At 42.6% G+C, this 12,769-nt stretch overlaps 1 protein-coding gene across 1 annotated transcript in view; it reads right to left on the bottom strand.

The window, feature by feature from the left end:
* Positions 1-12,769, bottom strand: part of TMEM132C (transmembrane protein 132C) — a 226,633-nt gene that overhangs the window by 27,391 nt on the left and 186,473 nt on the right. Inside the window, exon 5 of the mRNA XM_075110801.1 lies at positions 2,659-2,802. Coding sequence (XP_074966902.1) covers positions 2,659-2,802 — 144 coding nt within the window. The remainder of the gene's footprint in view (positions 1-2,658; positions 2,803-12,769) is intronic.

Raw genomic sequence — 12,769 nt, 5'->3', positions numbered from 1 at the left:
GTTTGTGGCTTAAATTAACCTACAGGCTTCCATATCTGTAAATATGTTTTGGTTCTGCTATGACAAGGATGCTCAGGGACATGAACTGTAAACACATGCACACATTCTTTGTTGGAGATACCATGATCTCTTCCCAACTGATAATTTACGATGACTAGACTTATTTTAAAAAAAAAAAAAAAACAAAAACCAGAAAGGTTGCTCCTAATAAGGTATCTAAAGCAGTATTTTACAGAGGATAATGATACGTCCAGAGAATTTAACATAAAAGCTTGATGGGAAATTTCAAAATTAATTAAGGATTAAAGGCCTTTGTGCTCAATTTGAAGCTTTCTGAGCTCTTTTTAAATCAGAACCAGTAGGAACATGTCAATTTGACTTGAACCCCAAACTTCATTTCCCCATGTAAAGAAAATTCCTGGAAACCAGAACATTCTAGATAAAAAAAAACCAAGCCCTTTTTCCTTTATGATGAGATGATAAAACCTTTTTGTTGAAAGCATTTAATTGAACTCTATTTTATAACTAGCTGTCTGTTTCATAGCAGTTAGCGCTCATGTCACAGATGCTTTCCTCTAGAGAATCTGCATATATTTCTAAATACACAGAAGATGGTTTCTCTATTCATCTGAGCAATTTCAAAACATTTCTGAAGAGAAAGAAATTACACCTGAAAAATTTCTCTACTCGATTCCAATAAAGACTGTGTGTTAGCCTCCAGTTATTTATTTCACTTCAACTTCAGAGTGGCTAGATAGGGAGGCTTCCAGAAGCCACTTAAAAATGTTCTGAGAGTGCAAACAGGCTCCATTTTAAGAAACCCTTTTAGTGGAGATAAATTATTTCTGTAGAAAATAAGAGAAGAGCACAGCAGGGTCCCAAGTGCTAATCAAAGGACACAGTGCTTCGAGAAAACATTCATTCCACAGAAATTGTTGGAGAACTGCAATAGTCCAGGCTGTACTGCAATTACTGCAAGAACACTCTTTTTTTGTAAGATTTGGAATTTCGTTTCTTCTTGTTCCATACGCTCCAAACCTATAAAACCCAGAAGTAAATTTTGCAGAGGGATTTTTATTTGGGAGCTCACTGTGCTGTCATTTCCTATGCATCACCTGGTGATGTATGACAAATGCCCAGATACATTTTTTTGCCCTGACCCGAGTCTTCCTCTGAATGGAAAAACCTAAGACTGGACATTTTCACTGTTGGTAAGAAGAAATCTCCCTGGGGCTGGAATTATTTGGTGAGATTTTGTAAGTTGTTCAAGCAAGATGGCTAATCTGGATGGTGACAGTAGTCCTTTTCTGAATTTATTTTTTTAAATTTGTGTATGCTGTCTCGATTTTTTCTTACTCAGGTTTGTGGTTTCCAACAAGGTTACAATCAGGATGGTCCCTAAACTACATTCCAACTATTACTTTGATTTGTAGTTAGGTGGCTACCATAGGGAAAAGGTTAACAGGAATTCTTTGAGATTAAAAACTCTGTAAAGCATCTGATATATGGGAGCACGTCAGCAAACTGGAGAGATTTGTTTGGCTCTGAAGGATCCACTGTAAGCAGAAAGCTTTCTGTAAAAGTCTTCTATAATGACTTCATTAGTTCAAAGTATGACTATTCTTCCCACCTACTTGGTTACTGGTATAATAAATGCTTCTACATAAATTTTACAATAGTGCAGCAAACTGTTGGATCCTGCAAGTTCACAGGATTTTTATTGCTTTCCATGAACCTACAAACTGAAGTGACTGTAATACATAATGCTGCAGCATTGTTATTTGTATACTATATATCCAAGAGGGCTGATGGGATATTAAAAACACCTAAAGAGTTTCACCAGCGAGCCCGCTGTGCTGTATGCTGCAAAATCCCATGATATAACAGAATCCCAGTTCAAAAGAGCTTATAGACCAAGGGTAAAATCACCCTTGCTTAAAGACTATGCACCATGAACCTCCTGTGCGGCAAGTGCGATGGGATTCCTGCAGAGCATTGCCTTTGTACTGACTCCCTGCAGAACTGTGAATTTCCTTCAGGGCTTTGACTACATATTCACAGCAGAAATAGCTGTGTTGCCTTAAGACAATACTACCCCACTGGTGTTTGTTACTGTGCGACACTAAGCTGCTAGTGCTAAACTGATGGACCAGTCATGTGAATGCTTTCTAGCCACTTCTGTGCAGAATCAAGTTGTTAATTCAAAACAGCTCTCAGCAGAATGTGAAGTCAACCACGATGACTTTGCATTGCAGTTGCTGGGGGATGCTTATCCAATCCATTCCACTGATGCAGCTGTGGAGGTGATAATCACACCTGGAAAGGTGATAAGAAACATCTGGAGAGGCAGTACTAACAGCGGAGCTGTTTTTGCAGTGAATTAACTCAGTGCACGGAGGACTTGAGGTGACGTTGCCATGACATTTTAAAATTAGGACACAAATAAAAATGAAACACTGAAATTCTACTGAAACTCAGTGTGATGGCTGTACTGTTGCACCTAACATTCTCTTTTCTTAACAGTCCCTCTCCTTATAGTTCTCAAACGGTAGTGCAATTAATCTGCAGGAGTTGATGTAGTGGTTGTTCCCAGGCTATTACCCTTTTGTGTTTAAAAAGACAGGACATTCCGGAAGCCGATACATGGTATGAACTTACTTTAATGACGTCTTCGTCGGAGGATTTGCACTCAACTGATTCAGAGATGTCTGTCACAGCACTGTTCTCCTCAATGGAGACTACTTTGATGGGCACTGCCACTGTTTTTCCCGTGAGAATTGCGGTGTTCAGAATTTCCATGTCCTGTACACAAAACAAAGCACAGTGCTGTTCAGAGACAGCTGCAGAGTTTTCCAAAAGGCAAGCATCAGCACTTCAACTTGACTTCTACTCAAGAAAGATGCATTACTTCTCAGTGGCTAATGATCTAATCTCATCTTCAAATAGGTGCAACTTGATAAAACGTAGTAAAACCTCATTTATATTTTACCTGCTAAATAAACAGTCAGCTGCATTGCACACTGTTAAAGAGTGAGCAAAATGACTGCAGTTAAACTCAGTGCTGGCAGGCACACATCACATGTCGCTTCTACTTTTTAAGTGTGTGGCTTTTACAGAATCACAGGACGGTGGGGGTTGGAAGGGCCCTCTGGAGCTCACCCCGTCCCACCCCCTGCTGGAGCAGGCACCCCCAGAGCAGGGGGCACAGGGCCGTGTCCAGGCGGGGGGTGAATGTCTCCAGGGAAGGGACCCCACAGCCTCTCTGGGCAGCCTGTGCCCCTGCTCTGGCACCCGCACAGGGAAGGGGTTTGGCCTCATGTTCAGGGGGAACTTCCCGTGTTCCAGCTTGTGCCCGTGGCCCCTTGGCCTGGCGTTGGGCACCACTGAAGAGTCCAGAGTCATCCTCCTGACACCCACCCTTTAGACACTTATAAGTATTGATGAGCTCCCCCTCAGCCTTCTCTTCTCCAGGCTGAACAAATCCAGGTCTCTCAGCCTTTCCTCAAAAGGGAGATGCTCTAGCCCCTGATCATTCCCAATATTTACCTTCCAAAACATGAGTTCTTACTAAACTGGATTTGACTGGCCATCTTCGGGACAGGATACAAGAGCCTCAAAAGTAAAAATATTGCTCTTTGAATCCAAGCCTCTTGCAAAGATGGGGCTTCTCTGTGAACTTTGTATCTGGAACTGTTTCAAGATTATTTCCTTCGATATGGCCAATGAAGCAATGTAAGGAATCCAGAAAGAGTTAGAGATGCTATTAACTGCGGGGAGAATAACAAGGAAATCTGAAGTGTGAACTTGAGTCATGGCATATCAAAGCCTTTCAATACGCCATCAACTAAGCTAACTCTTCTAACTCCTGAACTGACTCCTGATGTGACTCCTTCTAACTCCTGATGTTTCAGCATCACCATATTCCCAAGATTCCCATGCAGGAAGATCTTCAGTGTTTTCCCCAACTTTTCAACTTCCAATTCTATAAAGCGAACACAATATTCAGCAAAATCCTCAGCACCAAAGCCATGAGGCCTGCAGCCACTGATGTCAACAGCAGCAAGATGGGGCACTGATATTATTGATACTCTTTTCAGTTCAAGTTTACTGAGTTTGAAATCTAGGTCAGATTTTCTTTTCATCTTGCAACTTGTCATTTCTCAGGTTCTCCTACAGCTCTCGTAAGAAATCCCATCAAACTAAAAAAAAAAAAAAAAGTTAACAAAAGGAATGTTGGCTGTTCTAGAAAAAGAAGAACCTTAAATAATTCCTGTGCCATATATGAAAACAAAGCTACCAAACATAGTAAATCAGAGCCAGATTTATTAATAACATTATTGGAAAATCTAAGGCCATTCTCAGGATATTCTAAGGTAAAGACTACCCCCAGCTGCCCCCCTCCCCCCCCCAAATTCTGATGGGTCCCTGGCATTTCTGAGCAAGAGTGAAATGCTTGGCTTTTGGAGCTCAACTTCTGTCATCCGAACTTGAAAATTTTGTTCCAAAAGTATTTATTTGCACGTACTGGTATTTTGATAGGTCCAGAAACAGGTGCAAAGGAGCAGATCTCAACATTTGTGAAAAAAACTTGGTAACAAACCCAGCTACTCTTCTGCCTGCAGACTTTGAAAGCAACAAGCACTGAACAACTCACACAGGTTCAACAAAAAGCAGGGGTAACATTTTCTGGTGTATATTTGGCTACTGCGAGTGATCTACGTCCTTTGAAATTAATCTTTTGCCTGAATCCCTTAAAGCATTATTTTTTTGTGTTAAACACCGTGAACTAAGGACTCCAGGGCAAAGGAGCAGGAAGAGAGTTTGTGGAAATGACAGGACATTTTTTCAGGCTATCTCAGCTCTGCTTTGAAATTATTCTACTCAGGCCCAGTTTTTTTCTTAGCAACTGATATGTATTACTGATAGAGAAATTTAATTTAAAGGGACAGGTTCAGAAGAAGAGAAATCCCATAAATAGAAACAAGTTTCAGATATAAAATATAGTCTGCGGCTTGGGGATTTACCCATATTTGCATTTAATGGTAATTTATGAAGTTGAAGACAAATCAGAAAATCATATACACACAAAAGAAACAAGCCCTGCACCACTGCCAAGGAGATCACAACAAAGACCTGATTATGCAACGAGGTGAAACTTTTGGGTCACAAGCAGCAGAGTAAATGCATCAGCCAGGTTTAACTTGCAACAAACTGCCTGGGAGTCACTAGAACTTCCTCCAGCTCAGCTTCGCTCATGCCTGCAGCGTTGAGTAAGTGGCCTCAACATGAAATCAAATATGAAGAAAAACGGGAGAGGAGGTGAGTGGGCAGCCCAGCAGACAAGACCACAAGGCACTCTGCCCTGCATGAAGTTCCTGAGCTGATTCTCCAGCCCTGCTCATCACCAGTTAAAGACCAGCTCTGGCATTAGCCTGGGTGATGGCAAGACTGCCAGTAATATAATTCTAAATCATGTTTGCTGCACCACTAGCCACGGCCGCAGCTGAGCTCTGAGCCTACACCGCAGCCTCACAAGAACACCAGAGGACAGGATTAAAATCCAGTATTGGAAATGGGGTTTAAAAAAATTGGGATGCAATAAGGTTAAATGCAAGTTGCTACTTTTCTGTATGAACAACTAATCCTATAAATACAGGACAGAAAAGATTCCACAGGAAAAGCTGCTCTCAGTAAAGCATTTGGGGGCTATAGCAGACCACAGGTAACTGCATGTGGCTGTGGGTAAAAACAAAACTGAACCAACCAAAGGACCCGCCTGCAGTAAGTTGTATAAAGACGAGTATCACCCGTAAAATGTGAGGTATTCCTACCCTGCTCAGCACTAGCAAGGCTAAAGGACTATGTCCAATTTTGAGAACTGTACTGCAAGAAAAAACTTTCTCAAGTGAAAAGAAATAAAAACCAAGAAGAATAATAAATAAAAAAACCCTAAAAAATAAGATCTGTGAGGAATAACTGAAAGAACTGGGATTGTTTAGCCTAGAAAACATTATGGGGAAAGATGATTGCTGTCTCCATGTACATAAAAGTCTTCCAAATATGAGGAAGAATTAACTATTTTCCATGTTCATAGACAGGGCCTGAAGTAATGGGCTTAATCTGCAATGAGGAAGATTTGTTTGACGTTAACGCAATCTTCATTACCAAAATAGAGAGAACTGAAGGAATAGGTTGTCCGGGGCAGAAGAAAATGCACAATCTAACCTAAGAGATATTTGAAGAACAGGTTATACATAATTCAGAAATAACAGGTTCTTTGAGTCAGGTAGAAGAGGAAAGGGAGCCAGATGACCTCCTGTGGTTCCCTCCGCCCCTGTATCTTAGCATTCTCCAATTTTTCAAAATGGAACGATAACACAATAACCTATGTATCTTGTATCCTAAATAACCCTGTTCTGCTTCAGCCGTTTCAAATAATATGATCCCTCCTTACCGGACAAAAGAAAATGATCTATACCTTTAAAATGGAAAAGCCTGACAGGCAAACGTGACTGATGCTCCTGCTTCCTGCACTATATAGTGCAGAACTGACATACCAATTGTTAAGTAATAATCTGTCACTTCTGTTTCTCTCTTTCCAACAGGTCATTACTGGTGTATCTGAATTCTAAGTGGCTTTCATATAAAGCCATTACTACAAAGGTTAAAAACCTTTTGAAATTTTCCAAGACCCTTCTGGAGAGAAGACAGAAAATTTGGCTACTGGCACATTAGCACCAATTAGAAACCTCAATCTTCTGCCCTTTGCTAACGGTTTTCTTAAAAGAAGTAGTGTGCATCTGAATTAGTTTATTTTGATTAATTACTTCAGAGATGCATCTGCCCCAAAAATTGTAAAAGGCGTCATTGGTCGTGATAAAGGGCGACCGAAATTTTACATCCCTTCTCTGTAGCCCAATATGAACTTGAGGAATTTCAAATGCATGATGTGCACAAAGGAGAAGGAAACATATTGTAGATATTATCTAATGCCTCCCAGCGAGTACCCTTGCAATCATTAGAGATCCTCAGCTCTGGGAAGCAAATGGCAGCCACCTAGCTACAGCTCTGAGCAGAGACGGAAGCCTTCATATTTCATCTCCACCAAAAGCAGTCATAACTCATTGGTATTACATAGATTAAGAAATACTGAAGTATAAGCAATTAATGTATTACACACTATGTTAAAAGCAATTTTAAAATCTGCCACTTTCCCCGCTCAGTCTGTAAGTGCCCTATGCTATTCAACTGCAATAATAACAACAAAAAAAAAGACCAAAGAATGAAGTCTTGATTCTATTGTCCCTTTGTTTAGAATGAAGAGAGAAAAATGTGTGTCCTATATCCCTGTATATGGAGTATCTTACGGCACAACTTCTGCCTCCTCTGTGTTTCCTTTATATTGCTGCACTAAAGCCAAAGGCTTTAATGTAACAGAGAATTGACCCATTGCCTGCACCCATACACAAGCTGTTAGGCAGAAAACTCTAAATAATGTATGAAAGGATCCATGTTCCAGGACTCCTCAAAAGCTGAACTGAAACTCATAAAAATAAAAGGCACTTAAATAGAACTCTGTCTGTCTGCTCTGCAATACTGAGCAGTTGGACGTGCACCACAGGCAAGGGGCTCCGATTCAGCACCTGAACCTGGTTCCCCTGCATTCTGCCACCTCCTGTAATACCCTTGATTATCCACAGTAGCTGAATCTTTAAGGATATGTCAAGCAATATTAAGAAAACGATTGTTCACACATCAGAACAGGAAATATGATAGCTGGTATAGGCGGTGATTTTAATGTTTCATTTCTAAACACAATATACTATTATCCTGTTTGCAAGCTAATTTGGGAGTACACAAACAAGATTACTAAGAAACCTTTAGAGAGACTAAGAACTCAATTAAAATGTAGGCGCTTTTCAAAATCACAATATCTTGGCCATTTCCACATTCTTTAATTTTTAAAATCCCCCAAGAACTAATCTACTTTCTGTGCAGGCAGCAACTACAGTTTGAAAATCAAATTTATATTGTGTGGCAAAAGACTGAAAGCATCTGATAGCAACGTTTAGACTTGTTCCCAATAAATTAAAAACATGGGGAAAGCAGTGTAAAGTAAATTGAAAAAACAGAGAGAGAATGAGTTATAAGTAAGCATCAATATCCAGGTTGGAAAGAAGTTTCTGTAAATGTATTACAAACTCTAAAAAATCAAGGGTTGTCATTTCCAAAGTTGAAATGGAGAGCTACACATATAATTCTCATTGGCACAGAAGGGAGATTTGAGCTCTGAACGTCTTTGGAAGCCTCAAACTGTCATTGCAGCGCAATGACCAAATCCCAACAACACCTGACTGATACTGCAGAGACAGAGCTGGGTTTCCCGTATGAAAAACTACATTCAAACTCCCGATTAGGATGGTTCTGCCCTGTTACCGGGGCATCCCTTTGATGAATACAGCATATGAAGAAAATCAGTACTATTTAAACATAATTAACAGACAGTAGCATTAAGGAATGTTTTTTTCTTGTTCCTCCAATGGTTAGAGGAAGACTCCAGTGGTCAGACATAAGGCTGCAATCAAAGGAGATACTCAAAAGTTAACCATCGAATTGTGTGCGCAAGAAATTAATTTAAATAATTATTGATAAGTTTTAACTTCAAGCTAGCTCTCATAAATAGAACAGAGTGCCTTTACTCAACATAGCGTTTTCATTCTCCACTGACAAAACCTCTCTACTCTTTGCAGCCCAGACAATACCTCATGTACCAGCCTAGCCCCAGCCAGCACTACAGTTGCTGGCTCAAAACCCCATTCTTTTGCAAAGGACCTAAACCATCAGGCTCTGCACCAAGGACACAGACTTGTACATCCTCTGCACAAAGCTTCAGCACGCTTCAGCGACTTCAGAAATGAAGCCCTAAGGTCACAACCTGATACCTACTACAGATAAAGAAAAGCTTCCCTGCTGGCATGTGTGTGCAGCAAGTGTGGTATGAAAACTTCACAGCGTGAGCAGCTTCTACTGTTCATCCTCCTTCCCCAGAGAAACAAAGAAAGTAAGAGGGCTGGGCAGCTCTCACACCTCTTTATGGTAAAGCACTTGATAAGCTGTGACTCAGGGGCATCTAGTTAGGACAAAGGGGTCCTCCCATTCACTTCCCTGCATTCTTGATTTGAAAAAAAGAGAAGATTTAATCAAAAAGGCTAGAACTGGTGAGTTATATCAGCCTGGTGGTTTGGAACTCCTCTGTGTGTGCCTGTGTCAAGCTACCACGGTTACAAATCTTGATAGTATGCTTGAATAGATCAGGAAAAGAATTAATGGGCATTTCAAAGAGAAATGGTGAGATTGGAGTCAGACAATACATTATATCGCAGTGAGACCATTATACAGAACTTGATGGAAGTACCACCACTCCATGGGAAGCCTCCAGGCTTTCCTGCCTGAAGCCGATGTTACGATTCAGAGCACCATAAACTTTTGTTCATACTCCAGGGTTGGTTATGTCCGGGTTAACTTGAATAAAGTCCACCAGAAGTAGTGTTGGTCTAAACATTTTCTTCCACAGCTGCACTCACTATGCTATTTCACAGAAAACTGTGCAGAACTGGTATTCAGAAAAACCAGTACTTTTTTTAGAAAGGGAAAATAACAACCATAAAGCTGATGTATTCTAGCCAGAGCTGAGAAGAAGAATGTGCTCACGTTTGGTCATTTGAAGTTAGGTAACACTATGGTTGACTCTGCAGGAATCTCACATCTTATTCCATCCCTGTTTCAGTCGGGAAACTTCCACCAGTGTCAGTGGCAGCTCTGTGCAAAGAGCACAAATACTGAACACAAGCCTTAGTTGCTTGAATTTAGCTGAAGAGCAAACCTCATGTTCATCCAACCTCTCAATTTTAAGAAGGCAAGCATTCAGCCATGACTAATTTAGGAACTAATTCAACATTAAATTGTGGCAGAATGAGGAAGCAAAGTGACAGCTGTTTAATTAAACTCTAAATCCGATTAGATGGTGTTATCAAGAGAAATCCATGGGAGCCTGAGGTCATGAGAATGGTCCTGTTTATAGGCTGAAAATTCTGTAAGTGGAATCTCACAGAACGATGTTAATCATAGCTTAGCATTAAAATTTCTCCCTCTCACAAACACACTACCTCATGAGTAGCAAGCCTATGCTGTAGACCTGAAGGAGTGACACAGAAAAGTAGTTTTCATTTATAAGGAAATTTTCTTGAAAAAGTTTTGTGGAAAAGAGGCAGTTGGGCACTGACTGCCTCAAAATAAAAGCAGTATTTGTCTTATGGAACAAGGACAGAGGCAGCAAGCCCTTGCATGCTGACAGTGCCTACCCAGGAGAGCTCCAGGAGCTGTACTGTGCTTCCAACTATGGCTCAACCCATCACCCTTGATGAACAGTGACACCTTGGCAACACATTTACAAGAGAAGAAGATGGACATTTGGGAGATATTAAGTGAACTCCACACATGCCAGCTGCAAACACCATACACAGTCTGCTGATGAGCACTAAGTTATGCATCACGAGCTTCCAGGGCATCCTCGTTAGAACGATGCACAGAGCCGTACTGCGCTGCAGACAATTGTTATGCTGATTTGTGAGTCTTGTAACACGACAGTTGTAGATTTGAGTTATTAATACTACTAAGATTACAGCTGATTAACAAAACAACATTGTTAGGCAGCAGACTCCATCTACATAATCCTATGATTAAAAGTAAATTATACATTGTGCTTTCTGCCAACTGGATTTTCTGACGCTCCATTCACAGACAGTATATACGAGAAGGGAAAGAAGCTGACAGTCTGTTTTTAAATCCTTAGCGCACGCTTCAGAAGAACAGAAGCGTTTCTACCGACCAAAGAGTTTGCATCATGACTGAGAACCTCCCTGAGGCAGATTCACTCCATGGCAGGCAGTGGGGAAGGGCAGATTTGTTGCTCAGATCTTGGTTTGCTCTTTTCTTTCGCTCACTTCCAACGTTATTGGCCCACCACATGTAAATCCTGCTCTGCTTCATTCATCAGTTTATAAGATGAGGACTTTTCATTTAATGAGTAATATCACATTGCAAAAGAAATGGGGTAATGCCATTAAGCTGTAAAACCAAAGGGGGGCAATCTGCTTACTTAATAGCACTCCTCAGTATTCAAACATGGATCCAGATGGAATCCAGGCTACTCCATGACTTTAAGGCCCACAGTGCCAAGGAAAATACAAACTAATGAACAAATTAACAGCAGTGAAAAATGAGGCCATTAGAAATCTACATTAGAAACACACTTATTCAATAAAAGTTGCCATTTCTGCAGTCTGTTTCTGATGAGGATAGTAGAACAAGGGATCTCAAAGGTTTTTCTGGATGTTAATTCTTGTCGACACACAACAGCACTGTGAAGCATCTTCTCTTTATTAAATCTTTGTTAAATGGCCAACAACGTACATGGCACAAAAATTAAGGGCAACACCTGCCCTGAAGAACAAATAATGCAGAAGTCAAACAGATAAAATATCACCCATGGAAAGACCCAAAGGTGGATGTTGGCATTGTTCTGTCCCTAGCATGCACAACGTCTGTTTGAAGAGCTTGATCACCATGATGCCTGTGGGTCTCCAGGAGTCTTAAAGAAGGTAAATGAAGGAAATGTGGAAACAAGGACTTAAGGAAAAGATTCATGTGCGTTAGATGAGAGGACAGTGGGGTGGATTGAGAACTGGCTGAACAACAGAGCTCAGAGGGTCGTGATCAACGGGGCAGAGTCTGGATGGAGGCCTGTCGCCAGTGGCGTTCCCCAGGGGTCTGTGCTGGGCCCAGTCCTGTTCTACATGTTCATCAGTGACCTGGACAAAGGGTCAGAGTGTAACCTCAGCAAGGTCACTGATCACACCAAGCTGGGAGGAGCGGCTGATGCACCAGAGGCTGTGCTGCCACCCAGCGAGACCTGGACAGGCGGGAGAGCTGGGCCCAGGGGAACCTCAGGGAATTCAACCAGAGCAAGTGCAGGGTCCTGCCCCTGGGGAGGAACAACCCCCCGCATCAGCACAGGCTGGGGGGGACCTGCTGGAGAGCGGCTCTGCTGAGAAGACCCTGGGGGTGCTGGGGGGCAGCAAGGTGACCCTGAGCCAGCACCGGGCCCTTGGGGCCAAGGGGACCAGCAGTGCCCTGGGGGGCATGGAAAGGAGTGTGGCCAGCAGGGCGAGGGAGGTTCTCCTCCCCCTCTGCTCTGCCCCAGCAAGGCCACATCTGGGGGGCTGCATCCAGTTCTGGGCCCCCCAGTTCAAGAAGGGCAGGGAACTGCTGGAGCAAGGCCAGCGCAGAGCTGCCAAGGGGATCAGGGGCTGGAGCATCTCCCTTGTGAGGAAAGGCTGAGAGGCCTGGGTCTGTTCAGCCTGGAGAAGAGAAGGCTGAGGGGGGATCTCATCAGTGCTTATAAATCTCTGAAGGGTGGGTGTCAGGAGGATGGGGCCGGGCTCTTTCCAGCGGTGCCCAACGCCAGGCCAAGGGGCCACGGGCACAAGCTGGAACACGGGAAGTTCCCCCTGAACATGAGGACAAACCCCTTCCCTGTGCGGGTGCCAGAGCAGGGGCACAGGCTGCCCAGAGGGGCTGTGGGGTCCCTTCCCTGGAGACATTCACCCCCCGCCTGGACGCGGCCCTGTGCCCCTGCTCTGGGGGTGCCTGCTCAAGCTGGGGGTGGGACGGGGTGAGCTCCAGAGGTCCCTTCCAGCCCCCACCAGTC

The sequence above is a fragment of the Phalacrocorax aristotelis genome, chromosome 15 (genome assembly GCF_949628215.1).
Source record: "Phalacrocorax aristotelis chromosome 15, bGulAri2.1, whole genome shotgun sequence".
In the NCBI taxonomy this organism is placed as follows: domain Eukaryota; kingdom Metazoa; phylum Chordata; class Aves; order Suliformes; family Phalacrocoracidae; genus Phalacrocorax; species Phalacrocorax aristotelis.
This window is presented reverse-complemented; position numbering and strand designations above follow the sequence as displayed.